The sequence below is a fragment of the Meriones unguiculatus genome, chromosome 11 (genome assembly GCF_030254825.1).
Source record: "Meriones unguiculatus strain TT.TT164.6M chromosome 11, Bangor_MerUng_6.1, whole genome shotgun sequence".
NCBI lineage: Eukaryota > Metazoa > Chordata > Mammalia > Rodentia > Muridae > Meriones > Meriones unguiculatus.
Window position 1 is genome coordinate 42,588,116 of NC_083359.1, and position 27,889 is coordinate 42,616,004.

General features: G+C 52.7%; 1 protein-coding gene across 2 annotated transcripts in view; it reads right to left on the bottom strand.

Annotated features, from left to right (window-relative positions):
- Ppl (periplakin) overlaps window positions 1–19,263 on the bottom strand; it is a 46,871-nt gene extending 27,608 nt beyond the window's left edge. Inside the window, exon 1 of one of the 2 annotated variants that reach the window (XM_021632388.2) lies at window positions 19,068–19,263. In XM_021632388.2, the coding sequence (XP_021488063.1) occupies window positions 19,068–19,129 (62 nt within the window). In that variant the 5' untranslated portion in view covers window positions 19,130–19,263. The remainder of the gene's footprint in view (window positions 1–19,067) is intronic. The other variant, XM_021632387.2, reaches the window with a different exon arrangement.
- Window positions 19,264–27,889: the final 8,626 nt, after the last annotated feature.

A 27,889-nucleotide genomic window follows, 5' to 3' on the forward strand; every position in this document is an offset into this window, starting at 1 on the left:
GAAATGACAGCAGCAAAGGAAGCTATGAGTGCCCTTGCCTACCTCCTTGCCTTTACCCAAAGGTCTGCTCTGGGTCAGGCCAGGGCAGTAGGCTGGAGGCTCACAGAGAGCTAGACCCAGCTACCTCTTCAGCACAATCAACCAAGAAAGCAGCTTTTTTCCAAAGAGAGGCCTCATTCTGTAAGTCATTCAAGGACTGACCCCTGTCAGTTTAGACAGCTAGGAAGTCCTCCCCAACCCAGACAAAGTCACAAGGCTCGGAGAAGCTCTGCAACAGCGGACATTGGTGTCCGAGAGATGAGCCAAGAAGGATCAGAGTGGGGAAGTTCATGCAAAAGCCAGGTCATGAGGGATAAGCTGAGCTTCCGAGAGACCAGGTCACGGCCCACCTAGCTCTCCCGTTCCTCAGTTGGGCAGATTGTAGGAGAATGAATCCCCGGCTTCTTGCCCTCCTGCCAGTAACCGGCAGCCTGGCTGCTGCATCTGGAGATAGAAAGGCTCTCCCTGGCATTCTCCTGCCTGCACAAGCCACGGTTAGGACCTCATGAGAAAAGAGGATCTGTCCTGCCTCCCCTCAGAGAATGTGTCCATATGCCCAGGCAGCCTCGACACAGGTTGGTCACTTGTAGAACTCTCTCACTGTCCCATCATACAGAAGGGGACTCGGAGCTGGGGACAACTAAGAGGGACCAGCTGGAGCTTGGACAGTTCCAGGCAGGAATTATGCCTTAATCCCATGAAGCCTCAGTTTCTCCACCTGCTGAGTGAGGATGAACACACAGGCACCCTGCTGGTCTGGCACCCACTGAGAGACTAGCCAGCCATCAACAACCACCTCTATCATCCTCACAGCAAGACTCAGGGGGCCTCCTGTGGTACGTTGTGGATGAGACAAACAAGGCTCAGAGATGTCGAAACACTCTTCTGGAGTCACACGGCCTGTGAGCAAAGAACAGCAGTTCTCCCCTTGACTGCTACCCAGGTGGATGCTACAAACACCACGTGACCCATCACAGGCCAACAACGTGCCCCATGATAACAACAGGCGCCAACACTGACTTTCTGCATGCCAGGTTCCTACTCCCTTCTGACTCTATCTCCTTAGAACCCCATAATTAGCATGATGGAGAACCAGGTTATTATCCCAACTTTATAGATGTGGAAAATGAAGACCAGAGAGATTAGGAAACCTTCCCCAAAACACACAGCAATTACATGACAGAGCCAGGATCCCAGCTGAGGCAGTCCTCAGAGTCCACACCCTTAGCATCTCCATTTGACAGTCTTGCAGGCCTTGTAGCACGCAGCACATATTTAACAGATTGGCTTAAGATACTAAAACTGCAAGACTTTTACCCACTTCAAAATGGTTATAAAAATAATGAAGAATAATGAAAAACACTATCAATGGCAGACAAAGACATGGAGAAATCACTGTCTCATGGGCTGCTGGCGAGAATGGTGCAGAGATATGGGAAAAGGGGGAAGACATAAGCCAGGTGTGGCTGGCTGCAATCCCAGCACTTGGAAGGTTGGGCCACAGCATCAGGAGTTTAAGGCTACATAATTAATTTGGGGCCAGCCTGGGATATCTGAGGCCCTGTTTTCAAAGGGGAAAAAAAGCTAGACTGGAGAGATGGCTCAGGAAGGATGTAAATTCATATCTCAACCCCCATGTAAAAGCTGGCATGGTACTCACACATCTGTAACCCCAGCACTGAGAAAGCAGAGACAGGTATTGCGGGTGTTTGCTGGCTGCCAGCCTAGCTGAGAGAGACAGAGAGACAGACACAAAGAGACAGACAGACAGACACTGAGGTTCATTAAGAGACCCTGTCTTGCTGGGTATTGTGGCACACACCTTTAATCCCAGCACTTGGGAGGCAGAGGCAGGCAGACCTCTTGTGGGATCAGCCTAGTCTACAGAGTGAGTGCCAGGATAGCCAAAGCTACACAGAGAAGCCCTGTCTCAAAAAAGCAAACAGCAAACAAGCAAGAAGAAGAAGAAGAAGAAGAAGAAGAAGAAGAAGAAGAAGAAGAAGAAGAAGAAGAAGAAGAAGAAGAAGAAGAAGACCCTGTTTCAATGAAATAAGGTAGAAAGTGATAGAAGATAGAGGACTCAAGGTGACCTCATGTGACTACCAGCACTCCCTCTCTCTCTCTCTCTCTCTTTCACACACACACACACACACACACACACACACACACACACACACACCACACCACACACTCCCATAGAATAAAGTCAAGTGTGGATCCCAACCCTCAGGAGGTGGAGGCAGGAGGTTCAGGAGATCAATGTCATCCTCCAATATGTAGCAAATTGGAGATGAGCCTGGGCTACTTGAGACCCTGTCTCATAATAAACAAAGAAACAAACAAATAAACAAGCTGGGTGTGAAGGCCCACACCTTTAATCCCAGCACTCAGGAGGCAGAGCCAGGTAGATCTCTGAGTTTAAAACCAGCCTGGTTCTGTTGCCCTCCTTGTGGGGCTCCAGGCCCCTTCAGGGTCTTTCTATCTCCCCCTTCTTTCATAAGATTCCCTGCACTCTGCCCAAAGTGTGGCTATGAGTCTCAGCATCTGCTTCAATACCCTGCTGGTTAGAGTCTTTCAGAGGCCCTCTGTGGTAGGCTCTTGTCTTATTCCTTGTTTTTTTTCCCCTCTTCCGTTATCTATCCCTTTTGCCTTTCTGAATGAGGGTTGAGCATTTTACCCAGGGTCCTCCTTCTTGCTTAGCTTCTTCAGGTGTACAGATTTTAGTATGATTATCCTATCCTCCAACCAAGGACCATTCATGGAGGTAACCCAGAATCCCTGCACAGATGTAGCCCATGGCAGCTCAGCCTCCGAGTGGGTTCCCTAGTAAGGGGAACAGGGACTGTCTCTGAAATGAACTCAGTGACTGGCTCTTTGATCATCTCCCCCTGAGGGGGGTGGGCATCCTTACCAGGCCACAGAGGAGGACAATGCAGCCAGTTCTGATGAGACCTGATAGGAGGCTAGGGTCAAATGGGAGGAGGTCCTTCCCTATCAGTGGACTGGGGGAGGGGCATAGGGGGAGGGACGTAGGATTTCGAGGGGATGAGGGAGGGAGCTACAGCTGGGATATAAAGTGAATAAATTATAATAAATAAAAAAATTAAAAACAACCCCCCCAAAAAAACAGCCTGGTCTACAAAGCAAGTCTAAGACAGCCAGGGCTACACAGTGAGACCTTGTCTCAAAGTGAACAAATAAGTAAATAAACCAGCCGCTGAATGTAGACTTGCCATTCAGCCTAATGAGTCCTCTCTCCTGGGTCTAAACCCAAAAGACAATTAATGTGGCTTCTGTCTGCACAACGTAATTCAATGTCTACCGACCAATGAGTAAAATGTGGTCCATCCAAAACATGGAGAAGCTTGGGCACTGTGACAATAAGGATGAACAGGCACAGATGCCGGGTGTGAGGGATCAGAGAGTGCCAGGACACTCTGATGTGAGATGTCAGAGTGGAGGGGTTCCCCAGGAGTCGAAAGCACATTAGATGAGGCTGGGACTGAGCCAGCAGAGGGCTCAGGAGTGCTAAGGATGGTGTGTGTGTGTGTGGGGGGGGTGCTGTGACATTGATATAATATCCTGTGTCGTTGACTGCACACATGGGTGAACACACTAAACCTCGTGAACTGCATGCACTAGGTGAGGGAATTGCAGAGTTAGTACATTTTGTCTCCTAAGTGCTCTTTACTGGCCAGCTGGGCATGGTGGCACACATCTGTTCCCAGAGGCTGAGGCTCAGGGATTATTGAGAGTTCAAGGCCAGCTTGAATCAGAATTTCCTGGCTACACAGCGAATTCTACAGTGTGAGACTATGTCTCAGAAAAAAAAAAAAACAACAACAGATAAAAAGAATAATGAGAGGGAGGCTGGGGTGTGGCCACGTGTGAGGCGGTCATGAATATGGGGTGGGGGTGGGGAGTCTCTCTGTTGTCCACGTTTGGCTTTAAACCTCTGAAACCAAGAGATCCTTCTATTTGAGGGTTTGGGTCGAGACAGATGAAAGCACCTATTTCTCCCTGGGGCCCCAGGCAGGTGCTGAGCATTGTCAAGATCTGTTAAAGTCACCACTAGTGTTAGTGGTAAACTAAGTTTATATTGTAAGCATGGCTGGTGTTTATTTTCCCTGTAAAGAAGCAAAGGTTTGTGGGGCAGTGCGATGTGACTCCCTGATTGGCAGTTGGTGGATGCTGGCTGGCTGCCCTGAGCAGCCAGAGGAATGGCCCCCATGCCAGCACCAGCTGACCAGAACACTCCGTAGACACCTTTAGAAAGCCACCCGTTGATCAAAGCCAACGCTCCAGCCCTGATGGTTTGCAGGGTGGTTATCTCAGTGACCTGGAGCTGACCTGAAACCTTGTCTACCCAGGTAGAGGGAAAGCACCTCGGGATGGCCTAGCAGAGGGGGTGCTGTGATTGGTGCAAACATCACCTTTATTTACATGTGAGAGGCTGGGGTTAAGTAACCTCTGGCCACCTAAACCAGCTCACTCCGGCCTTCTTGAGAGCCACCCTCCTGTGCTGCCTGTCCCCTTCCTCCTTGACCCTGCAGGGCTGAGAGGTGAGACCAGGCTGAGCAGCAGAAGCCACAAGTTGAAGGCACCATCAGTGGCCCTGACAACCCTCAGAGGCAGGACTACCAGGTCAGTGGCCAGCAGTGGCAGCAGCCATGAGATCAAAAGACAGATAGAGCATGCTGAGCCCAAATGGCTTCAGCCTGACCTTGAACTCTTCCTGGAGAGGCCCCTCAGGTGCTGCGAGGATATGCTTGTTCTCAGGGCCGGACAACCCCAGTTACCTGGAAGATGCCAGTGAACGCTTCCAGAGGCTGACCGTCTCTACCCAGCGCTGAGCGGGCTCTTGTATGTATGACTCTGCTCGGGAATCCTGCTGCCTCTAAAATAAGCGGCATTAATTTTTTTTTTAAACTTATTTATGTGCATCCATGTTTTGCCTTCATGTATATCTGGACACCATGTGTGTGCAGTGCCCATGGAGGCCAGAAGATGGTGTCAGATCCTCTGAACTGGAGATGTAAACTGTTGTGTGCCTCCCTGAAGTTCTTGGGATCTGACCCAGGTCCTCTGAGAACAGTCGGTGCTCTCAACCGATACACCATCACTCCAGGACAGCATTATTTGTCCTGCTGTACAGAAAAGAGATGAGACTTGAGTCTGGAACGTTCTGTGCTTTAGCTCTTTGGGCTTGGGGTCTGAGTAAGAGAGAGATGACCACGTGTGTTCCTGTGAGAGCTGCAGAGTTCCATGCCAGGAGCACAGGAATGTGGGGTGGAGCAGAACCCACAGGGAGGGGTGTGGGAACAGGCCTGGCAGGTCGGGCTTTTCATCTCGCTGATGAACCACGCTGGGCATCTGCTCTTGGTGGCCTTGATGGAGGCTGAGATACAGTTCCTCCCTCCACCCTCATCCCACTCCTGTCACACCCTCGGCTGGCAACCACCAGGCTGGAGCAGAGAAACTGAAGCACTCCCAGCCACCCACCCCAGAGAACAGCAGGGCTGTTAGCACCACTGAAAGGCCGTGACAAGCTTCACTTCACTGCCCAGAAGTTAGTGGGGGTGTGAGTGGTCAGGGCAGTCAGTGGACATTGCCATCTGAGGGTGTCTCAGATGCCATCAACCCCATCAGCCCATTACATGGGCAGCACACATGGGGGGGTAGGCTGTGGAGGGGAAGGACCTGTGTTTGGAACCAGACCTGGTTGTACCAACAATTGTGCTGAGGATTGAACCCGAGTCCTTAAACTTCCTAGGCAAGCGCCGTCCCCTGAGTTAAAGTCACAGCCTTTGTGTGTGTGTGTGTGTGTGTGTGTGTGTGTTATTTGGGTTACACAGGCTAGCCTTGAACTCAGTCTGCATTCAAGCAAGGCTTGAACTTTTGATCCCCTTGCTTCCGCTTCCCCACAAGCTGTGGTGACAGACCGGTACTACTACACCCAGCAAATTGTTCATCTGATAGCCTTCAGTTTCATCATCCCTACAATGGAATTAATACATCCTGCTGCTTAATTAAGGGTTGTAGTTGACATCTGAATTGAGTTTCAAAGACATTTATGGGGCTCAAGGATTGAAGTGGGGTTTCAGAGCAGCATCTAACGGCAGATCTGTGATCATTTACGCTCCTCAGTGGGATACTGTTGTCTGTCTGACCACACAGGGGCCACCCAACATGCTCCTGGTGGCTTGTGGGTGGCTTGACCCTTCAGTGGGGCTCAGCAGTAATAATGTCCTTGGGGTCACTGGTTCTCTGCACTGTCCCTCCCTCTAGAGCTGCTATTAAAAATGGAACTGAGGCTGACACTATCCCCACACTGTTTGTGGCTTCTTGAGGAGGGACCCTCCTCTCTTGTGGAAGAGGGGGCTTGATTGCTGACATGCTGGTCCTGGAAGCCAGGTTCACATGACCAAGGTAGGACTCAGCAGGGGGTCCTGATACCCATTACTTATCACCAAAGACAGTACCATGCCACTTTTGGGACTCCTGCCCAGTGACCCCATGATCTCTGTCCCACAGCCTAGCCAACACACATGTCCAGATGGGAACTTCCTTGACATCAGACAGAAGGGAGCAAAGGACCCTGGGACCTGGGAAGACATCAAGGAAGAAGCTGGAGAAGTTAGAGCAAAGCTCCATTTTACTTAAAGGGACATGGCTTCTTCTATGTTTCTGGGATTTCCAGCAAACTGAGAGGGGCTAAGTGAGACCCAGCAGATTCCCACCTATAGCAGTTAGGGAGGTCATGCTGAGGCCTGAGAAATGCCACCTCACAGTCTTGGCTGTGACTCTACAAAGCGTAAAGGAACAGAACTGGGATAGATTCTAGGACTTCAAAGACCCCAGAAATGGCCTTTTCAGCCTAGGCCTGGCTGTGGGTTGGGACTGCCTACCGAGAATCTTGCAAGCCAAGTGGGGTTCTCTTGTGCCTCCTCTTCCTTCTGCTAGCATGAGGAAGTGTGGCCAGGCTTGCTGGGAGGCTGCTGAGTGCCTCCGTGGAGCCTGTGCTTGGCTAATTATGTCATCTGAGAGGAGGGACCCTCAATTAAGAAAGTGCTTCCGTAAGATCAGGCTGTGGGGCAGTTTTCTAATTAGTGATCAAGGGGGCAGGCCCCAGCCCATTGTGGGTGGTGCCATCCCTGGGCTGGTGGTCCTGGATTCTATAAGGAAGCAGGATGAGCAAGCCACAAAGAACAAGCCAGTAAGCAGCACCTCCCCAACCCCCACATGGCCTCTGCATCAACTCCTGCCTCCAGATTCCTGCCCAGTTTGAGTTCCTGTCCTGATTTCCTTCATGAAGAAGTACAGTGTGAAAGTGTAAGCCAAATAAACCTTTTCCTCTGCAAGTCACTTTGGTAGTATATTTCATCACTGCAGTAATTCTAACTAAGACAGAGCTCTAGGGCTGTGTCTAAGAACATGAGGAACCGACAAGAGCTTTCTGCAAACAGAAACAGGTATCTCTTTGTGTCCCTAGGATGTATCTGGAGCAGAGAGACCCAGGGGGCAGGGCAGAGAGCCATAGACTAGTCCTGTCTCTGTTGCTGGCAGTTAGAGGTTCAGCAGCCCTGCCTGCTCTACTCTGGGGACTCAGTGGCTCTGAGACTACTTGCAAAGTGGTTTGAGCCGTGTGCTGTGTGATTCCCCAGCATGGCCAGGACACCCCGTAGTCATGTCGGTACCAGCAAAGACACCCATCAGAAGAGCCGGGATCAGGGACAGCCATCGGGCACACACAGACACAAACACTGCTTGCGTAAGAAGGAACACAGGTGTGTTGAGAGGCCCTGATTCCTGTCCTGCTTGGCCCCTGAACAATTGTAATTTTATGCAGGGGTCCCCAGTGGGTGGGGGTGGGAGAGAAGGGCAGCATTGCTGTTCATTAAGCCTGGGTTCCTCCCTTCTTACTGTCAGTGACATGGCTTCTCTGAGTCTTAGTTGTCCTGTAGCATGGGAATAGCTAGGGGAGAAAGCCTACACCACCAGAGACCACTCACAGGCTTTCATATAAAGTCTCCCGAGCCTGACATGGAAGTCACGTGGCCTGGAAGTGGGGCCTGATTCCAGGAGGTTCTGGGACCTTTGTGTAGCGCTGGGATGAAGCAGGTGAGCTTCATGTATGCCTCAGCTCAGGGTCTGGTACCTATGGACCCTTAATAAAGTCAGGTATTTGCTCCCTGCCCCCCCCAACACGCGCGCACACTGGGGAGGCATTGCTGCCAGCTCCCTGACAACCTTACTCCCAGAAGATCCAGGGCTTCAGTCTTGCCTGGCTGAGCCCAGGCCGGAGTGCAGAGGGTCAGTGCATGAAGATGTAGCTGCACCAGCTGCAGCATCGAGAATCCCAGCACCAGGGCAGAGCTGGGGACTTGGCTTGTCCCCAAGCTGGGCAGACAGCCCTTTCCCCAGAGCAGACCCTCTGAGAGCCAACTGCTGCCCGGTGGCCCGAGAGGCCCGCCCTCTGCGGCCACCTCCACCGAGCTGTCCCTGCCTGCCCAGCATGTCTTTGCCACCGGCCTCTCCTTGCGTAGAGGTGGGGCCCTGCTGCGGGGGTGTGACACTCCATTCTCACCACAGCCACTCGACTCAGTCTCCCTTGGTCCGGCCTCAGCGCCTTAACCCTTCTGAGGTTAATGTTGTCTCGGTGAGTGTGGGGCGTGTGCAGGAATGCCCGGAACGTGGGAGTGCACGCTCCTGGGGAACTGCTCGCCCCCCCGGAGCCTCCCGCCAGAGGCTCAAGCCTCCCACCTGCCTCCAGAACCAGGAGTGGGCTCAGTGGCTCCGAGGGCCCTCAGGTGTGGTAGCGGCTGACCTGGGGGTGGTGGATCCCCCAACCAGGTCTCCTCTAGTTGGGGACTCAGAGCATGACTGCAATGTCAGGGGCTGGACACAGAGCACACACTGCGCCCACTTTGCCCGCTCAGCCCTATGTTGCTTATTAAAGGACCCGGGAAGGGCGGTGCTGTAGAGTTACTGGAGCCGGGCTACTCTTCTTTCTTTCTTTTTTATTACGTTTTAGTTATTTTGTGTGTATGTGTACAGATAGGTACAGATAGGCGTGCATGTACGGAGGTCAGAGGACAACTTGAGGGAATTGGTTGTCTTTCCACTATGTAGGTCCTAAGGAGCAAACTTAGGTCATCAGACTTGGTGGCAAGTGACCAAGTAATCAATCCCTGAACCCTATAGCCAGTCCCCCTTTTGCACATTGCTCTTCAGTGTGTGTGTGTGTTTGTGTATACGTGTATGCGGGTGTGAGTATGCCCACGTGTCTGCGAGGAGGTCGGCGGACAACCCGAGCTGTTGTTTCTCAGCTGCCGCCTGTCTAGTATTTAAAACAGGGCCAGTCATACGCAGCCTGGAACTTCAGTGAGCGATCCAGGCTAGCTGGCTAGCATGACTCCAGGAATTAACTGTCTCCACCTTAGGCTCCCCATCATTGGGACTACTGAAGCAGGACACCACGGCCAGCTTTTACCATGTGCCCAGGGACTGAACTCAGGTCCTCAACACTCTCGAGACAAAGACTTCACCAGTGGAGCCACCTCCTCAGCCCTCTTCTGAGTTTCATTTTGTTGGAGGGGTTGGGTTTTGTTTTGTTTGTTTTGTTTTGTTTTGGGGGTTTTAATTTTGAGACAGAGTCTCATTGTGTAGCTCAGCCTGGCCATGAGCTGATGCTCCTCCTGCCTCAGCCCCCCTAGTGCTGAAATTACAAGGGTGTTCCAGCACACACTGCTCTTCAGTGACCCTCGATTCCAGGCCTTGCATATGTCTGGGCTCCATCAGCAGGGGCTGAAACGAGCAGATACTTCACAGAGGTCAGTGGCTTCTGTCCTCTTTTCCAGATGATATTAACTAAGGCATGGCACATTGAAGAAACTTGTCCAGGGTCACACAGCTAAGAAACTGAGGTGTCAGGATTTGAATCTAAGCATCCAGGCTCCAAAGCAACCTCCCCAGTCCAAAGGGGACATCAATGCTAAGCCACACCCACCCACCCCAGACAAAGTGACATGAGACACTAGGGACAGAAGGGTGAGACATTCACTACCAGGAGTGACAAGGTAATTGACACCTTGTTGGCATCTTGGTCAGTACAATTAATCCCAGGTAACAGGCAAGGTGACAATCAGTGATGGTAAACTGAGGCTGAGTCATTCTTTTAGATGTGACAACAAGGGACTCCCCACCTGTCCCTCCAAACAGGACTTTCAAGTGCGAGGAACCAGCAGCATCGCAGGAACCCGGGCCACACACCCCACCCAGTGATGACACAGACTCCCTCTCTGACCCTCTGGCCACCTGCCAAGATGGATGTTATTGGCTCACATGGAGGTGGAACGCTGAGCTCAAAGCAGATCTCATGGATTCTCTTAACATCTGTGTGTCTACAGCCAAGAGGGACCAAGGAAAATTGCTTTGTGGTTTTCTGTTTGTTTGTTTTTTTAATGAATTGTTTTTGTTATTATTAACTGTTTTTTGGGTTTTTTTTTTTTTGAGACAGAGTCTTCCTATGCACCTACATTGGTCAGTGTCTACACCAATAACTGCAGCAGCCCAGTGTGTACTCCCTAGACATCCAATAACAGCTCAATACATTTCACTCCTGGGCATCAACTCCTTGCCATCTCCCTTCCCATGTCACAGACCCTGGGGACAGGACTTTGACCATAAGCCCCAGGAGAGATGAGCTGTTGACAGACCATAAAATGCCTGGTCCATTTAATTCTTATATCCTAAGCCCTAAACTTATGCAAGCCCTGGAATTAAGGGTTACAGCAGGGCCCAGCCTAAAGATGAGCAAGTCTTTATTGTCTTAAACTTTATAGGTTAATAGGGAGGGTTAAGAAAACACCTCAGTGATTATAATTAGGAAGATTACCTAAGCCATGTATTTTCAGCCTTATTAGTCCTATTCAGGCCTCATAATCCAACTTAATTTTTGTTTGTTTGTTTGTTTGTAGAAACTAGAGTCTTACTATTGTAGACCAGGCTGATTTTGAATTTGCAATCCTCCTGTTTCAACCTCTTCAGTGCTAGGACTACAGGTGCTCTTATGATCTAAATTTAATTTTGGAAAACATAACTCAATCTAATTAAAAAGGTGAGCAAAGAACAAAGAAATGAAAAAAGGAAGCACTATAAATGACAATGCAGCAGAGTGGGTCCAAACACATTGGTCACTACAATACACATAAATGAGTTAAACTCTCCAATTAAGGGACTGGGGATCTAGTTCAAATTGGCAGAGTGCTTGCCTAGCATGCACAAACTTGGTTTCAATTCTCAGCACCTCATAACTTGGGCATGGTGGTTCATGCTTCTAATCTCAGAATTTGGAAGATGGAGGAAGGAGGATCAGGAGTCCAAAATAATCTTTACCTACATAGCAACTGTAAAGCCAGCCTGGGCTACATGAGACCATGTCTGTCCAAAGATATCTCTCCCAGGCTGGCCTGGAACTCTCAGAATTCTACTTATCTCTGCCTTTCAAGAACTGGGATTAAAGGGACTGGAGAGATGGCTCAGAGGTTAAGTGTACCAGCTGCTCTTCCTAAAGGTCCTGAGTCCAATTCCCAGCAACCACATGGTGGCTCATAACCATCTATAATGAGATCTGGTGCCCTCTTCTGATGTGCAGAAGTACATGCAGGCAGAGTACTGTACACATAATAAATAAATAAATAAATCTTTTAAAAAAAAAAAAGGAAAGAAAAATTGGGATTAAAGATATGCATCACCAGGCCTGGACTGTATGATATTTTGAGATATACCTGAAACTAAGTGATACAGGAAAGATGAGCATAAGGTGACATTCCAGGAAGCTGCCACTGAGAGGGGAAGTATAATGTACACCCCCCCAAACACAGGACAGAGCATGACATCAGCATCACTCCTGTGGGTACTCCTGACTGCACAGCCTAAGAACAGAGGCAATTACCTCTAAAGGTTCTGATTTAATTAGTCTGAGATAAGCAATACCCTAGGTGGATCTCCTCAGGGTATTCTGAGATACAGCCAGGACTGAGAACAAGGAAATGAAGCACAGCAACTGTTAAAGCTAAGTAACAGGGATGAGGAAAAATGCCAAATCTCCACCAGAAGAAAATCTTAAGAGGAAGCCACATACAGGTGGTGTTCAATAAACACCAGATTGATTAGTCAATTGACTGATACTTTCCCTACTAGAAACTTCTGTGGTAATTAGACAGTCAGTCCCCCCCACACCCAGATATTAATCCTGGGGAAGTTAATCCTACACTGAGTGGGTTGCTGGGGTAGTAATTCCTGCTCTATTTTTGATGCCTAAATTGTTTCTGCCCAGGGAAGGCCGCCTACCTCCTGGCTTCCAGGCCTTCAGTTCTCATTACAGACACACAAAAGTCAAGTCACGAATCTGGTCTTGAAGGTCCCTGTGGTACTTACAGTGCTCACCCTAACCATAGTGCCGCTGGGCATTAGAATGTCACTCTGAGTTAGAGATAAGTCATTATGACCCAGCTGAGCTAGCCAAACAGTACCAAAAAGAAGTGGTCATCCCTGTGCTTGTTACTAGGACTTAGTTGGATGTCCTTTCGTGGCCATAGTCACTTCAGATTTTCTTTAAAAATAAATAAAAGGCCATTAATATGAATTACCTTTCCAGCCCCCCTGGCAGGAGTATATAATTATATTTATTTTTATGTTTTTTACCATTTTTTTTTATGTGTGTGGATGTTTTCCCTGCATGTACATCTCCACACAATAAGTTGCCTGTTGCTTATCAGAAACAGGCATTGGACCGCCTGGAACTGGAGTTGCAGAAAGCTGTGAACCACCATGTGGTACTGAGAACTAAGCCCAGGTCTTCTGTAAGAGCAACACATGCTCTTAACCGCTGGGCCTCCCCCAGCTCCACCCCCACCCCATTTATATTTTAATTTAACATTTGGTTTTCTACATCCAAAAGTTGTCAAAAAATTACTCCCCCCACCATTTTTTGTTGCTGTTGGTAATTGCTTTTGTTTTGTTTTGAGATAAGATCTTACTATGTGACTTGGATTGGCCCTGAACTCATAATCATCCTGCCTTAGTCTCCTCGGGGCTGGGATTACAGGCCTACACCAGCGCACCTGACTGCTGTTTGTACATTTTTAAAACCTACTCACGTCCTCTCTCGCCTTTCATCCACTTGCTTTGCCTGCTCAGCAGGACCCAGTGAGGGTACAGTGTATGTCAAATCCCCTCTGAAATGATCTTTATTGGCCCATCTCCAGCTGCCTCTCGGGCTCTGCTTAGATGCCCGCATCTCCCCCTCCTTCCTATAGTTGAGCACCTAGTGCCCTTCATTATTACCTGTTGTGTACTCTGTCTCCAGGACAGAGACTGGATGGGGGCAGGGCCACACTGCTCCAGAGAGAACTCTCTCCCACTTCTGTTTACCTTCTCCATTCCCTAGCCTCTGATCTGCTGGCCACCCCCACTCTTTCACTCATGGTCTGGTGGGCTAGCACACAAACCCAAATGGCTCTGAGTTAAGGCTGGCTTAGGTAAGACAATGGGTTAGGTGGTGGGTGTGTGTGTCTCAGTAGAGAGAGGGAGGACACCCCTGGGAACCCAGGTAAATCAGGGAGAAGGGGAAAGGACACTTCAAGCAGGAGGCACAGACTGGGCGAAGGCCTTGTGCCTGGCTAGGAACAGCATGGAGACAGAATAGGCACTCAGACTGTGCAGGGCGGCGTTTGCCAGTGTCCCAGAAGAGCTAAACAGTCGGGAACATTGCCATCGCATGTAGCAGTGGCCGTGCCTACCTCAGGGAGATGGACAGCTATTGGGTTAAAACAGGAATGGCAAAGGGCCAGGCATGCAGGGCCCAAGAAACCCTTTGGGCTGTGAGTTCTGGAGGCAGCAGTAATGGGGACCCATTTAAGGGAGAGTGGGGCAGCAGGAGGCCTCTCGGGCTTAGGAGGCTGAGCCTACAAAAGCAGAAAGAACAAAGCCCTGAGGCCAGGTCCCTCTTCCGCTGCCCGGACAGGCTGAGGCAGGCAGGAGGGACAGGAGGTGCCGGCGAGGTCCCACGCTGCCTGCAGGGGCTTGCTGTGCCCTGGGAGAGCCTGACTCCTATTCCCTCAGCTTTGGGTGGTAGCTAACACTTAGGGGGTGTTAACCGAGCCGTGTTTCCCCCAAACTCCCTCTCCCCCAAGGCTGCCAATGCCAGTGCCTGTGCACCGTTGTCATTAGCTTCCCACAGGCCGAGCCCGGCTCCGTCCTAGATTTCTTCATTAGCCAACCTCTTCCTCACACAGAGCTGGCCAGGCCAGGGCACGGTGTAAGGCAATCCCAATACATGGGAAGCCTAGGCAGAATAACAACCATGAGTTCAAAGCTAATCTGGGCTACACAGTTCACTGAGGGTCAGCCTGGGCTACAGAATGAGTTTGAAGCCAGCCTGGGATATACAGTGAGTTCAAGGCTACCTTACACTACATAGTAAGTTAAGACCCTGCCTAAACACTCCCCCACTCCCACCAACCCCCCACCTCCTTAAACAGGGGAGGGCGTAGTAGCAAAGGCTGCAGGGCTGGAGTCAACATTCCACCATCGGGCTGCAGAGTCCCTGGACTGGGCTGCCACCAGCCTCAGGCATGGGGGTTCCTCCACAGGAACCTGGGCCCCAGCATAGGCCTCTCAGGAGCCCAGGGTGTTCACCTGTAGGAAGTGGGACCCAGCCCATCTGGTGTGTATGCAGTCAGCTCGACATGGTACCATAGCCCAGCCATGGAGCCCTTGGCAGGTGCAGGGGAGTCATGGTCAGTTTACTCTGCCCAAGACACCCAGGTACTGGGAGGGTGGCATGCTTCACTGACAGGCCCTCCCCCAAGCATTCTCCTTCCAGCTGTCACTCATCAATGGGTACATGCAGAGCCCTCTTGAGTCTGTTGCCTAGCAGGCTTCTAGACTTAGGACCATGCCCCTCTCAGCAGTGTGGGATGGCTCCTTCCTCTGAGACTGCTCCAGAGCTGGGTGATCTCCTCAAGGTCACACAGCTCAGCAGATGCACAGCCAGGGCTTGAACTCATGCCTGGTGAACAGCAAACACTACTCTCAGCCACCGAGATGGTTAGGGAGCCTGCGATGCTTCTTGCCAGTCCCCTCTCTCCTCACAGGATCCTCCCAGTGAGGCAGGGCCGTTAGTGCTAGTTATGGTTGACTGTCAACTAGATAAGATCTAGAGTCATTCTAGAGACAAACTTCTGCGCATGTCTGCCAGGGAGTGCCTAGACTAGCTCAACTGAGGTGGCTAGTCCCACCCTAAACACAGGCGGCATCATCCCACAGCCTGTGGCCCCAGACTGAAGGAAAAGGAGGAAGCGACCTGAGTGCCAGCATCCACCCCTCGGCACACTGAGTGCGGGGTGGCCGGCTCACCCCCCCCCCCCCGCCTCTCTACCATGACGGCGGCGGTGGCGGGGGGGGGGGCATGACTGGAGTTGGATGTGAAATCAGTTCTATGTAATTTTTTAGACAAGGTCTCTCTATGTCGCCCTGGTTGGCCTGAAATTCACTATGTAGCCTGGGCTGGCCTGGAAGTCACAGCCATCCGCGGTTTTGTCTTTGGATTCCTTAAGTGCTCCACTCAGAGCTTTCCCCGGAATCCTTCCCTGATCTGGAAGCACTCTGACCCCACAGCCTCTGGCCCGTCATTCCAGAATGAAGAATGGCGGGCTGGAGATCCATCCCGATCCAGCACATGACTACACCCGTGTTTAAGCTTAACTTCATCTTATCTCCCTTGGGTGACGCCAGCAACTGAGCGCAGGGAGTGGTCAAGGTCCCCCTCGGTTTCGCTCCACCCATGGCTTGTTTCTGGGTTTACAGTGAGTACATCCTTGGTGTCATAAGCTTGTTTTCACACAGGGTCTCACAGAGCTTACGCTGGCTTCAAACCCTCTATGTAAACAGGACCATCTGACTCTCTTGCTTCCACATCGCAAGTGCTGGGATGACAGGCATGTGCTGCCATGCCTGCTTTTATACAGTTCTGGGACTCAAACCTAGTGCCTCCTGCATGCTGGGAAGCACTCTACCAACTGAGCTACAGCCCCAGCCACACAGCCCCTGCATCTGTTGCGTCATCATCATCATCATCATCATCATCATCATCATCATCATCATCGCCGCTGCAGCCACCACCACCACTACATGTTGATGGGTCTATGGTTCTCACCCTTTTCTCTGGATTATTTCATTTCATCCTTAGCCAGTACTCACAGGCAGACACTCTGTCATCCCCACCCTGGGTGAGAAAGTGGCTGGGTCAAGAACCCCCTGGCCGTGCAAGTTTAGTCAGGGTGGGAGTGTGCATCCTTCAGTGCCTCCCTGTTAGTTAGATGCTCTCCTCAGTGACCTGTGCCACCAAGCCTGACCCTGTCATTAGCTCAGGTGTGAATGCCAGCATCCACACCTGTTATTAGGAACCAGGGTGACGGGAGCAGCGGGGTTCACACCCTGCTCAGGACCCCTCAACCCATGTCACCTGCTAAAAGGCAGGCAAACAGGGAGGGCGCCTCTCTGTTCCTTGACGGGGACTGGTGCTGCCCAAGCCCTTGGCTGCTTGGTGTAAAGGTCCTGGCTCGGGGCTGCTGTGTCCCCTGAGTTGGGGAGGCACTATCCTTTTGCGGGTTGCGTTGGGTGCTTGGGGACTGCTGGTGTGCTGGGACTTTGTTTCTCCAGCCCTCCACTGGCGAAATGCTGACCATCTCATCCTTGGCAGGCAGGGAAACTGAGGCCCAGAGCTTTGTATCAGTGTAGAAAACCAGAATGAGCAGCAAGGCTTCTGCTCCCTGGACCGGAGTTCCTACCCACCCTCCCCGAGGATCGCATTCTCCCTCAGACGGCAACGGGGAGCCACGGAGAACTGAGAGTGCGGGATAGCTTAGGAGGAGCCACTCCCTATGGCCAGCAGCCACAGTTTAGAACGACGAGGACACACACACACCACTGTGCTTGCTACAGGGATGGCGAGACACCGGCCACTGTGTCAGAGATTCTTGTAGTCCCAGCTCTGGGGAGGCTGAGGCAGGAGGATGGAGTTCAAGGACAGGCTGAGCTGCACAGTGGTTTCAAGGCAAACCTGGTCTATATAGCAAGAGCCTGTCTTAAAAAAGAAAGAGAGAAAATAAGGGGGGGAGAGAGAGACAGAGACAGAGACAGAGAGACAGTAAGAGAGGCAGAGAGAGAGAGAGAGAAATAGGCACAAGGCTGCCCTACCCCACTGTTTGGTCAGGAGGTAGTTCTCCAGCAAGGGGTGGGGACAGAGGGCACCCTGGCTAGGACACCATGAAAAGAAGTGTCTGGTCCCTACTCAGGGCTGGGTGACTACAAGGCCATAAGAACCCAAAGGAGGCTTCACCCTGTCCTGAAGCAAGAGACCCTCTAAGCTGAGATCCATGGCCAAAGCTGCCAGCAAGGACAAAGTGGGGCTGCCTAGAGCAGGAGGAAGGCAGGACCCCCATACTTTAATGACCAGGTTCTCAGAGCCTGTAGCTGGAAAAGACGGAGATCTTCCTTCCTCCCTTCCCTGCTCTCTTGCTGTTAGATCCAAGCCCAGGCTTTCAGGGCTGGAGGGCTGGGAGTTGTGGGGGTGGGACCTGGCCCAGCTCCTGGGATGTGTGACTCTCCTCCTGTTGAGAACCACAGGGGCCTGACCCCTTGTGGGACTGGCAAGGAGTGTCCGATTGTGCAATACTCAAGAAAGCAGCACAAGGACTGGATGGGACCCCAACGGGGTCTGACAGCCAGCTGGATCAGCTACAGAGGAACAGTATGAAGGGCTCTGCCCTGTCTCCGGTGTTGTGAAAGATGCGGGCTGGAGAGGGGAGGGGACAGCAGAACAAGGGAAGAAACCCTGCGCTTCAAAGAGCCCTGTCAGTGAGACCATAAGACAGCAGAGTTTCTAAAAGCTGAAGGACATGCCTGCCACATTCCAGACTGCAGTGCCCAGAGCACCTGTCTCAGTAGGTGGTTCTGGGTTGAACAGGCAGAGATAGCCAGTGAGGAGGGTCCAGAATCTCCCTCTTGCCGCCATGTGGAGCCTGGGGAGCAGGGAGGAACTGTTCGTGGGCCAGAGGAGGTGCGCAGCTCGGTGTAGAGCCTCTCAGCCACATGCGCTGTGACATTGTCACTTCTCATCTGCCTGAATTTCTTTGGAGGGACCCCCCATTTCCCCTAATTGGGTGTCAAGACAGAGGCACGAGATCCACCCCCTCCCTCAATCTCAGCAACTTCATCAGTCTCCCCTAAACCGGTTATTAAGCGAATGAATACATTAGGCTTATCAAAACCGACGTGGGCTGTCTCTCCATCCAGACACATCAAGACATGTCATTCGTTTCTCGGGCGGCCCTGGGAACGCAGGGATAAGCAGCCGCGGCCAGTTTCGGGGCTAGGGGGTGGGGAAGCGCCAGGAGCCACACCCCTGAGAAATCACGCAGTGAGAAATGGGTCTGTCCCCACCCAGCGGGGCCGAGCGGGAGGCTAGAGAGCCCGAGAATGCCTCGGTGTGGGCCCCCGCGGCGCCTGCGCCCGTGGCGGCCTCTGAGCGCTCCAGCGCAGGCACGCAGGTGCAGCCGGGAAGAGCAGGACAGGTGGCCCGCCCTGGGAGCCACCATCTCTCGCAGCCCTACGCCAGCAGCACCTGCCGCGGTCTGCAAGCCCCGCAGGGAAGCACCGCACCCCGAGAGACCTAGAGTGGCCACACAACCCCGAAACAACCGAGATTCCAGGTTCGGGACAACCCCACAGTTTGGGGGTACAGTCAGCGCCTTACTTAAGTCCCCACCCTCTAGGCCCCCAAAGTAGCGCATCATGGAGCTCTAGAGTCCCTCGTGTCATTTCTGGTGCTCCCTCACCGGTCCCATCCCACAGGGCAGAACTTCCCAGTTCCAGAGGGACCTCCGCCCGTCGTCCCACGCATCCCCGACTCCTGGCTCAGCTCTGGGTCTTCCTCATCCCAGACTAGGGCGCTCCCTCACCTCCGCGTCTGCACCGTAGGGCTGTATTTGCCTTTGTTTTTCTTCCTGAAGAGCGAGTGCATGGTGGCGCTTGGGACGGAGGGACCTGGGACGCTGCGACGGCCCGGCGCGCACCGAAAGCGGGCGGCGGGCGCAGGTGAAAGACGGCGGCGGCGGCGGCGGCGGCGGCGGCGGCGGCGGCGCGCGGAGCCCCGAGTGCGGAGGGCCGCGGCTCTGGGTCACTACAGGAACAGGGCGGGGCGATCGCCGGCCACTCGCTTGCCGGCCGCTCCCTGGGAAGGTGGCGCTTACCTTGCGGGCGGGGCTTCTGGCGCGCTCCCTAGGTCCCCGGACACCGCCCCCACCGCCTGGTACTGCAGAGGCTGCGCAGCCTGCAGCCAGAACCAGGACGCCCAGGCCACCTGAGCCGGGACCCGTGACCGCGCCCATGGTGCACATGGGGCCTGGCGCGCCCCCTGGCTGAAGGGTTTATCTGGGCAATGCCAAGACACCCCTTTTTTGATAACTCACAGGTGGAACCTCAGACACTTGTGGAAGACTCCAGGTGGTGATGGGGTCCCTGCGCCCTGCAAGGTCAACAAATCACACTCAAGGTGGGGCCAACGGGGCTGGCAATGGCCACAGCCACAGCGTGGGACTGAATTCGGATCCTGTGGGCACCTATGCCCAGTCAAGACTTCTCTGAGAGATGTTTTGTTTTGTTTTCTGAGACAGGGTTTCTCTGTGTAGCCTTGGCTGTCCTGGACTCACTTTGAAGACCAGGCCGGTCTTAAACTCACAGAGATCCACCTGCTTCTGCCTCCCAGAGCGCTGGGGTTACAGGAGGGAGCCACAGCTGCCCGGCTGAGAGGTTAAAACTTTATTACCCTCTGCCTCAGTTTCCTCCTTTGTCAAAGGATGATAACAACCCGCACCCAGAAGGGGATTCCCGTAGCTAACTCACCAAAGAGCTTGTCACACAGTGGCAACTCAAGCAAGCAGGAAGCTGGGCAGCCACTGCCACCCGGGCCCGCTGGGGAGGACATAAACATCCCCCGAAACGTTCATAACCCGGGGCCTGCCATGACAGAGACTTCACTGCGGGTCATAAAAGCTGCTTAGTTCTGGCTGAGAATAGCAATGTTGCATAATCCTGCCAGCACGTCCTGGAGTAAGACAGGGCTAGGGGCAGAAGGCTGACGGAACCAGAGAGATCGATCCCATTCAGAGCTGTGCCCGCATCCCATTAGCTCAGGGCCTGCAGCAAGGGGCAAATCCTGTTTTTTGTTAGCTAATGGAAAACCGAGTCTGGGTAGGCGTTAGAGCAGAAGAGACAGCTGAGAGGACTCAGTGCTGCCTTGGGTTGGGGGATGGGGGTGGAGCTGGTCTGGGAAGAGGCGTGCTGGAGAGACTCTAGAGACAGCCAAAGGGCTCAGAGTTCAAGTCGGGAGGTGAAAGCTTGAGAATGGAAAGGGACATACAGCTTGGGCCTTGCTCACATCATTGAGGGACCCAGATTCGAGTTGAGCTGCTGTCTCCACTGGCTTAAAATTCAGAGGTTGGTGCTGGGGGTGAGGGGTGGGGCGGAGGGGGCTCAGCAGCTGAAAGAACTCGAAGATCTTGCAAAGGACCCTATTAGTTCCCAGGACCCTTGTCAGGTATCTCCAGCGCCAGGGGAGCTGATGCAGCCCTCTGGACTCCACAGGCACCTGCTCGTGTGCACATACCTATGCTTGTACCCACACACACAGTTTTAAAAGTAAATGTGCTCCCTAAACTAGGTTCAGGCAAGGAGCGCAGCTCCCTGAGAGTCGTGGGCAGGAATACCTGTACGATATGCTTTTGTACTCATAGAACACTTCCAGAAGCACACATGAGAATCTGTTAGCCTTGTGGGGGGAGGGAAGGCAGCCAGGATAGACTAGTGTTTGAATCGTCACTCGGTCTCTTTTCAGCTGTGGGGAACAGTGGACAACACGTTTGCCTCTCTGGCCTCAGTTTTCTCCACCTGTGAAGTGGGTAAAGGCAGAGTCACCCTGGGATGAGATCTTTCATAGTGAGCCCCTGGCACCGCCTGATTGTGATTAGACAGGGCTCAAGGAAAACAGGGAGGTATCCTTTGCTATGGCTGTCAGCTCACTGGATGCTGGGTACAGCTCTGAATAAAACTCCAGATTTCCCCAAACACTCAAATCCTTTCCTCAACAATTCCTGGGTGGGTGGGTGAGGGATGGGTGGGTGGGTGGGTGGGGATGGGTGGGTGGGTGAGTGAGGGATGGGTGGGTGGGTGGGGACGGGTGGGTGAGGGGTGGTGGTAGGTGAGGGACGGTTGGGTGGGTGAGGGGTGAGTGGGTGAGGGACGGGCAGGTGGGTGAGGGACGGGTGGATGGGAGAGGGACAGGCGGGTGGGTGGGTATGAAGCACTTTGCAGGAAAGGCTGTGCCCTGGGCGCTCCAGAGCCACAGGCTTGGAGCACTGTGGAGTAACAACAGCAGCACTGAGACCATCTTACACGGGGTCCCACCGCTGATGATCCATTCTTCTGAGAGCCCCCCTGTGAGGTGAAGCCCCTAGCGCTCCCTGCTCCAGAGGAACTGGGTAGCTTGGCCTTTTCTCTTGGGAAGGGAGCCGCATTCTGAGAGTCACTGGTCTGTGGCCACATCCAGCAGCTCCAAGCAGCCAAACTCTGGACAGCCCTCTCTCTACCCACCAGAGCTTCCACTCCCAGGCTCAGGGCAGCTGGGCCTGGTGCCCACTGACTCAGCTGGGCCCAGCCCAGGAGTGTTGGGGAGAATTAACAGATTAAGGGAGGAATTCCATTTGGCCCTCACCCATTTTCTAGCTCCATGTTGTAAAATAGCCAGCCCGGGGCTGGCGGAGCTGCGCGTGCCTGCGTGAGGATGTGTGCACGTGTACGCGCGCATGTGTTCCACACACATCTGTCGTCGGGCAGGATGGGGTCGGGGATCTGCCCTCACTCGCACATCCTCTGGGGGCCAGATGGGGTTAGCACGGCAGTGCCAAGCTGTCTTCTGCCAAGTGACTCACTCCCTCTGCCGTGGCGGGGGCAGGGAGGCCAGCCCCGGGGAGCGGTAAGTACTAATTCCAGGAGGGTCAAACCTCATCCAGGAGGCACCTGCAGGGCCACCCAGCGCCCAGCAACCAGTGACCCTTTCCAAAGCTGGAAGGAAGGCTCGGTCTTCCTTGTTGCAAGGGTCACGTACCCTCTTTGTGCTCAGCAATTTCCCCAGAAGTCGGAGAGGAATGTGCACTCCACGCTCGCTCACTTTGAACCAGTTTGAAACAGGAAGGACAGCATTCTCTCAGCCAGGGAACAGAGAGCCATGCGTACAGGACCAGGATGGGGCCTTCCCGTCCCAGGGTGGAGGCCCAGGTCCAGCCTCTCGTGGGCAGTCTCTCTCTCATTCATCTATGGCTCCACCTTCACCCAGGGAAGCCTCACGTACCTACAGATTCCACCCAGGCACAGTGGCACAGACCTGTCATTTCAGCTGAGGCTGAGTCAGGAGGATTAAAAGTTCAAGGCCTGCCTCGGCTCCAGAGTAAGTTCAAGGCTAGCCCAAGTGACTTACTAGGACCCTGTCACCAAGCAAAAAGTAAAAAGAGCTGGGGGTGGAGCTCAGCGGTGCATTGCTTGCTGGCCTGTGAGGCCCTATGCTCAATGGCAGGTTTTTTTTCGTGGGATTGTGGCGAAGTGGGGGTTTAGAGGCCCAGGGAGCTGCATTTTATCAGCACCACACTCTATTCACTGAGATAACCAGCCAGATGGAAACTGCTTTTTAGTGAGTAGCCATCCTCGGAGCACTGAAGCAAGCAGTTTGGGGCCTATCTGAAAAACACAGGTCAAAGCCGGCTTTTATGATCTCAGCAGGTGGCTTACCCGCTCTGGACTGCTTCACCTAATAGGTCGGGGTCAGTCAGTGCACAGGGATGTGTTCAGATCTCTGGGTACGGAGGCCTCTCTCCTCCCCATTTCCCAGAGGACAGGAGGGGGCTGGCCTAGCTTCGCCCCGTATTGTGTAACACGTATTTACTTTTCTTGTGGGACAATTCTTGGGATGGAAACTCAAGCTGGCCCTTCAGCTCACATGGGCTGACTCATACATAACCCTGAGCTGGGGCCCCCCTGGAGCTCCCCATAGCTCACCCTTGGCAAGCTGGAAGCAGGCACAGAAGAGGGTCCAAGGTGACTCACTGAGTCTTCTTGCCCCTGAGTCACCCTGAAGCATTCTTCAGGCCTTCACCCGCTGGGGCCCCTGGCAGCCTATCCCTGCTGATAGGTAGCCCCACCCTGTGGTCACTCCAGGAAGACAGGCTCCCCCTAACTCCCTGCTACCCTCCCTAGACTCAGGAGCGTACCTGTACAGTTGTGTATGTTGCCAAAATATGGAGACAACCCCCACCACGGTTGAATGGTGACTGCTCTGAACCTCAGGGCCCTGGCCCTCTCCTATATGCCTAGCCACAATGGGGTGAATCTGAAGCCCAGACGCCTCACTGTAGGTCCTCTGGTGCTCTCACACTCACCCCGAAGGCTTCTCTGCAAGGAAGTCACCCCGTCAGGGCAGAGTGGTTCTAGGTGGGGCTGAACAGGCTCTGCCAGGCACAACATCCTTGCAGGACAGACTGCCCGGCCTCCTGTCCACGCCCAGCTGCTTCTTCCTGCCTGCTGCCCGCTCCTCCCCTTCTGGGCCCTGCCAGGCTCATGTACACCAGACCAGTGCAGCTGCATTCTTGGGCAAGTGTCTAGGGTGTGGATAACCCTGGGGCCGGTCAGGTCAGAAGGTCAGGGCCTGTTCTCTCCAGTGCCCAGAATCCCGAGCGAGGGGCAGAACAAGAAATCAAACCAGGGCTTATCTTGAAGCCCAACTGGGTTCAAAAGCCAGTTTAGCCATGCCCTGAGCTGTGTGACTTTGGGGAAGGTGATTTGCCCTCTCTGTTAAGTGAGAAGAACGTGGGAGCTGAGGTGTTCAGTCGGAGTTCTTTCATTCCCTTGTGGTGTGACCCTGAGCGAGTATCTCCAAGTGTCTGAACCCAGTCTTCACATCTGCAAGATGGGAACATCCTCATACAAACTCCATGCACCCAATGAAGATGCAAAACAATGACAGCTGATGCAAAGTGTGACCTTACAGTGAATTATTTGTGAACCTTGACTAGAGCACCCAGCTGCCAGACCTTGTCACCTCCTCTCTGTTCTTTTCAGCCACAGCTGTATGAGCGGCATGCCTTTCAAGTCCCCGGAGACTCAGGACTATGTTCTGTTCCAGCTCCTCCATCCCACTGCTGCCAGCGCTAACCACTTGATGGACAAAGACTATGTGATGAGTGAATGTGTGAATGAGTGTGGTTCCAGGGAAGATCCTCAGAGCACTAGGCAAGAGTCAGTGGTCCTGAGTCAGAATTATGGTAGAAGAAGTTTCTTTCTTCACTCGTCTACCATCCATCCATCCATCCATCCATCCATCCATCCATCTAGTATTTACTTATAGGCAGGATCTCATGCAGCCCAGCTGGCCTCACCCTCCTGTGTGGGCCAGGCTAGCCTCAAGCTCATTGTTCAGCTGAGGATGACCTTGAATTTCCAATCCTCCTGCTTCTACCTCCTAAGTACTGGAATTACAAGCATGCCTGGTTTGTGTGGTGCTAAGGATAGCACCCCGGTATTTGTCTGTGCTAGGTAAGCACTCTTAGCAACTGAGCCACATCCCCAGCCCATCACATCATCCCATATTTATTGATCAGATATTGCTTGACAAGTCAAGTCCGAGTTCCTCAGAACGTGATGTCAGGGTGGAGCCCTCAGAGGGCTTGCTGTGGAGAAGCAGGGAGAGGATAGGAGATGGGATAAGTTCAAGGTCCCCAAACAGAGCATCCCAGCACAAAGAAGGACAACGCACACAAAGACACCACTGCGTGAGGGCCTGGGAACACTGTGGGGAAAGCCGTCAACTTGAGGCCTAGGGTGGAGAGGAAGACGACCCTCAGGCTTCAGCGCCCCAAGGTCCCTCATGCTCTTAAGCATTACTGACATTTCCATGGCAACCAGGCTTTCCCCACCGGTTGCCAGGGAAAGCAGTAGGCCTAAGGTCCCCAGTGCTTCCTTTATGTGCAATCGTCCATGTGCTCAGCACCTGCTGTGTGTCCAGGCGTTGGAACAGCAAGCGAGGCACATCCCATCGGGAAAATGATGAACAGGCAATCTTATTGCTTGCTTTTCTCTGTGTGCTTATGCATTTGCATATTCCAGGTGTGTTTGCGTATGTACCTTGGTTGTTCCTCAGGCACTGTCTACCTTGGTTGCTTTTTTTCTTTTGGTTTTTTGAGGCAGGATTCCTGGCTGTCCTGAAACTCGCTCTGTAGACCAGGCTGGTCTAGAACTCACAGACATCTGCCCGCTTCTGCCTCCTGGGCTTTTGTTTTTTGTTTGTTTGTTTTGATAGTGTGACTTGGGCCTTGCTGGTTCAGCTAGGCCAGCTAGCCAGAGAGCTCCCAGGGATCTGCCTGTCTTTGCCTTGCAGCACCGGAACTCCAAATGTGCCCTACCAGCCCCATTTAAAAATTGTTTTTATTTTTAGCTTATGTGAACGAGTGTTTGGCTGCCTGTGTTTATATGTACCACGTATGTGCCTGCTGCAAAACAGGGCATCCAATCTTTGGAATGGTGGTCACAAACAGCTTTGAGTTGCCCCATGGGTACTGGGAAATAAACCTGGGTCCTCTGCAAGAACAGCAAATTGCTCTTAACTGCTAAGCCATCTCCAGCACCAGCCCCCATTTTTATGTAGGTGCCCAAATTTTAAATTGGGTCCTCTGCCGAATGTGGTGGTGCACTCCTTTGATCTCAACACTTGGGAGGCAGAGGCAGGCGGATCTCTGTGAGTTTAAGGCCAGCCTGGTCTACAAAGCTAGTCCATGATAGCTAGGGCTATTACACAGAGAAGCCCTGTTTCGAAACGTCGCCTAACAACAACAAAAATTCAGATCCTCATGCTATTAAGTAGAGAAATGTCTCAAACTCCCACGCCCAACTCCCACCACCAAAACTCAGATCCTCATGCCTGCATGACAGATATTTTACATACTGAGCATACTTTCTTTAAAAAAGAAAGAAAGAGAAAGAAAGAAAAAACTTAAGTTTCGGACAAGGAGGGCCAATAACTGAGCAACCTCCAGAGAGGAAAGGTGTGCCCGGAGGAAGGAATGTGGGGGATGTGGTACCACAAGGAAGGAGGCCTGTGGTGTAGGGTGAGCAGACTAGATTAAAACACGCCTGTGTCTCTGTGGCCGTCCTGCCACAATCTGCCCATTAGGTCTACCTTGACCTTTGTCCCCTCTCTGCTGAGCTCAAACATTCCAGCCTGGGACCCAGTGGCCAAGCTGCCATCTGCTGCTCTCCCAGCCATTCTCGGATCACAGACTCAAACTTAATCCGGGCCTGGGCCAAGGGCCCTGATTGATGAGTCAAACTGAGCTCTGGACAAAGCTCGCTCCTCTCTCCTGAGTTCCCGCCCGTCCTTTCACAGGGGCTGGCCACTCTGATGGACCCAGCCCCTGCGGCTTGGGAGAGGTACCTTATCTGGGAGCTTCCCCAGATGGGGAGATGCTGGGGTGAGCCTGGAGCTGCCAGTCATCTCCTGTTGGACTTTTTCTTTCCAGTTCTGAGGACTGAGCTCAGGACTGCATGAATGCACAGGCCCGTCCTTCTGAGCTACATCCCCAGCCTTCTAAAATATTTATTCATAGTGAGCTCTAGAGGCCCGTACCTTTAATTCCAGCACTAGGGAGGCCGAAGCAGGTAGATCTCTGTGAATTCAAGGCCAGGCCGGTCTGTGGAGTGAGTTCCAGGGCAGCCAGAGCCATATAGTGAGATCCTGTCTATAAATAAATATATAAATATTAAAATAAACTTTAAAATATTTACTTATTTGTTTATATTTTGAGATATGGTCTCACTAAGTTGCCCAGACTGGATTTGAACTCACTCTATAGCCCATATAGGCTCTTGAACTTTGATCCTCTTGCTTCAGCCTCCAGCATGGATACGATTACACACCTGTGCCACCAGGCCTAACTAGGAGGCCGACAGTCTGGCCATTTTGTTGATGTGGGCGTGTCAAAGGCTTCTATTTGTGTAAACTTGACCAGCTGTGTGTTGAGCATCACCATTGAGACGCTTCGGAGGGTCAGCTGGTGGGTCTGAGGACAGAGGACCCTGGAGTCCACTCTGTGGACGTGTGAGACTCTAGTTTTTCAGCCCATGGCACTCCATGAGCTGACCAAGCCTGTGGACAGAATCCAGCAAGGAGGATGAGGACCCAGCTGATCTCTGCTCTGTCATTGCCACAGGCTTCTTGTCTGCCCTGTGGGGATGAGCCTGTGCAGGAATGGGCTTCTCCTTCATCTGGCTAAAGCTTCTCCTCAGTTCCCTCTTCATCCACAAAAGTCATCCAAGTGCTGTTTACCTGAGCTTCAGATCCAGCTTCCAGCAGGAGACTCTGGGTTCTCCCAGGCTCCTCCTTCTAGCCCCTCCCCCTCCCCTTCCCCCTTCCTTTTTCCTCCGGCCCCCCCTTCTCCCCCCTCCTAGCCCCCTCTTTCTCTCTACTTTTACCCAGACCTTTCCTCCTCTCTCCCTCCTCTTAGGTCCCTCCTCCTCTCTCCCTCCTCTCAGGCCCCCCCTTCCTTTTGTTTTAGGCTCTTCCTCCCTCCTCCCTGTTCTCAGGCTCTGTTCATCTTCCCTGTTCTCAGGTCTCCCCTCTCTCCTCCCTCTGTCCTCCTTTCTCGCCTTCATTCTCCCTCCTCCTCTTCCCTTCCTCCCTTCT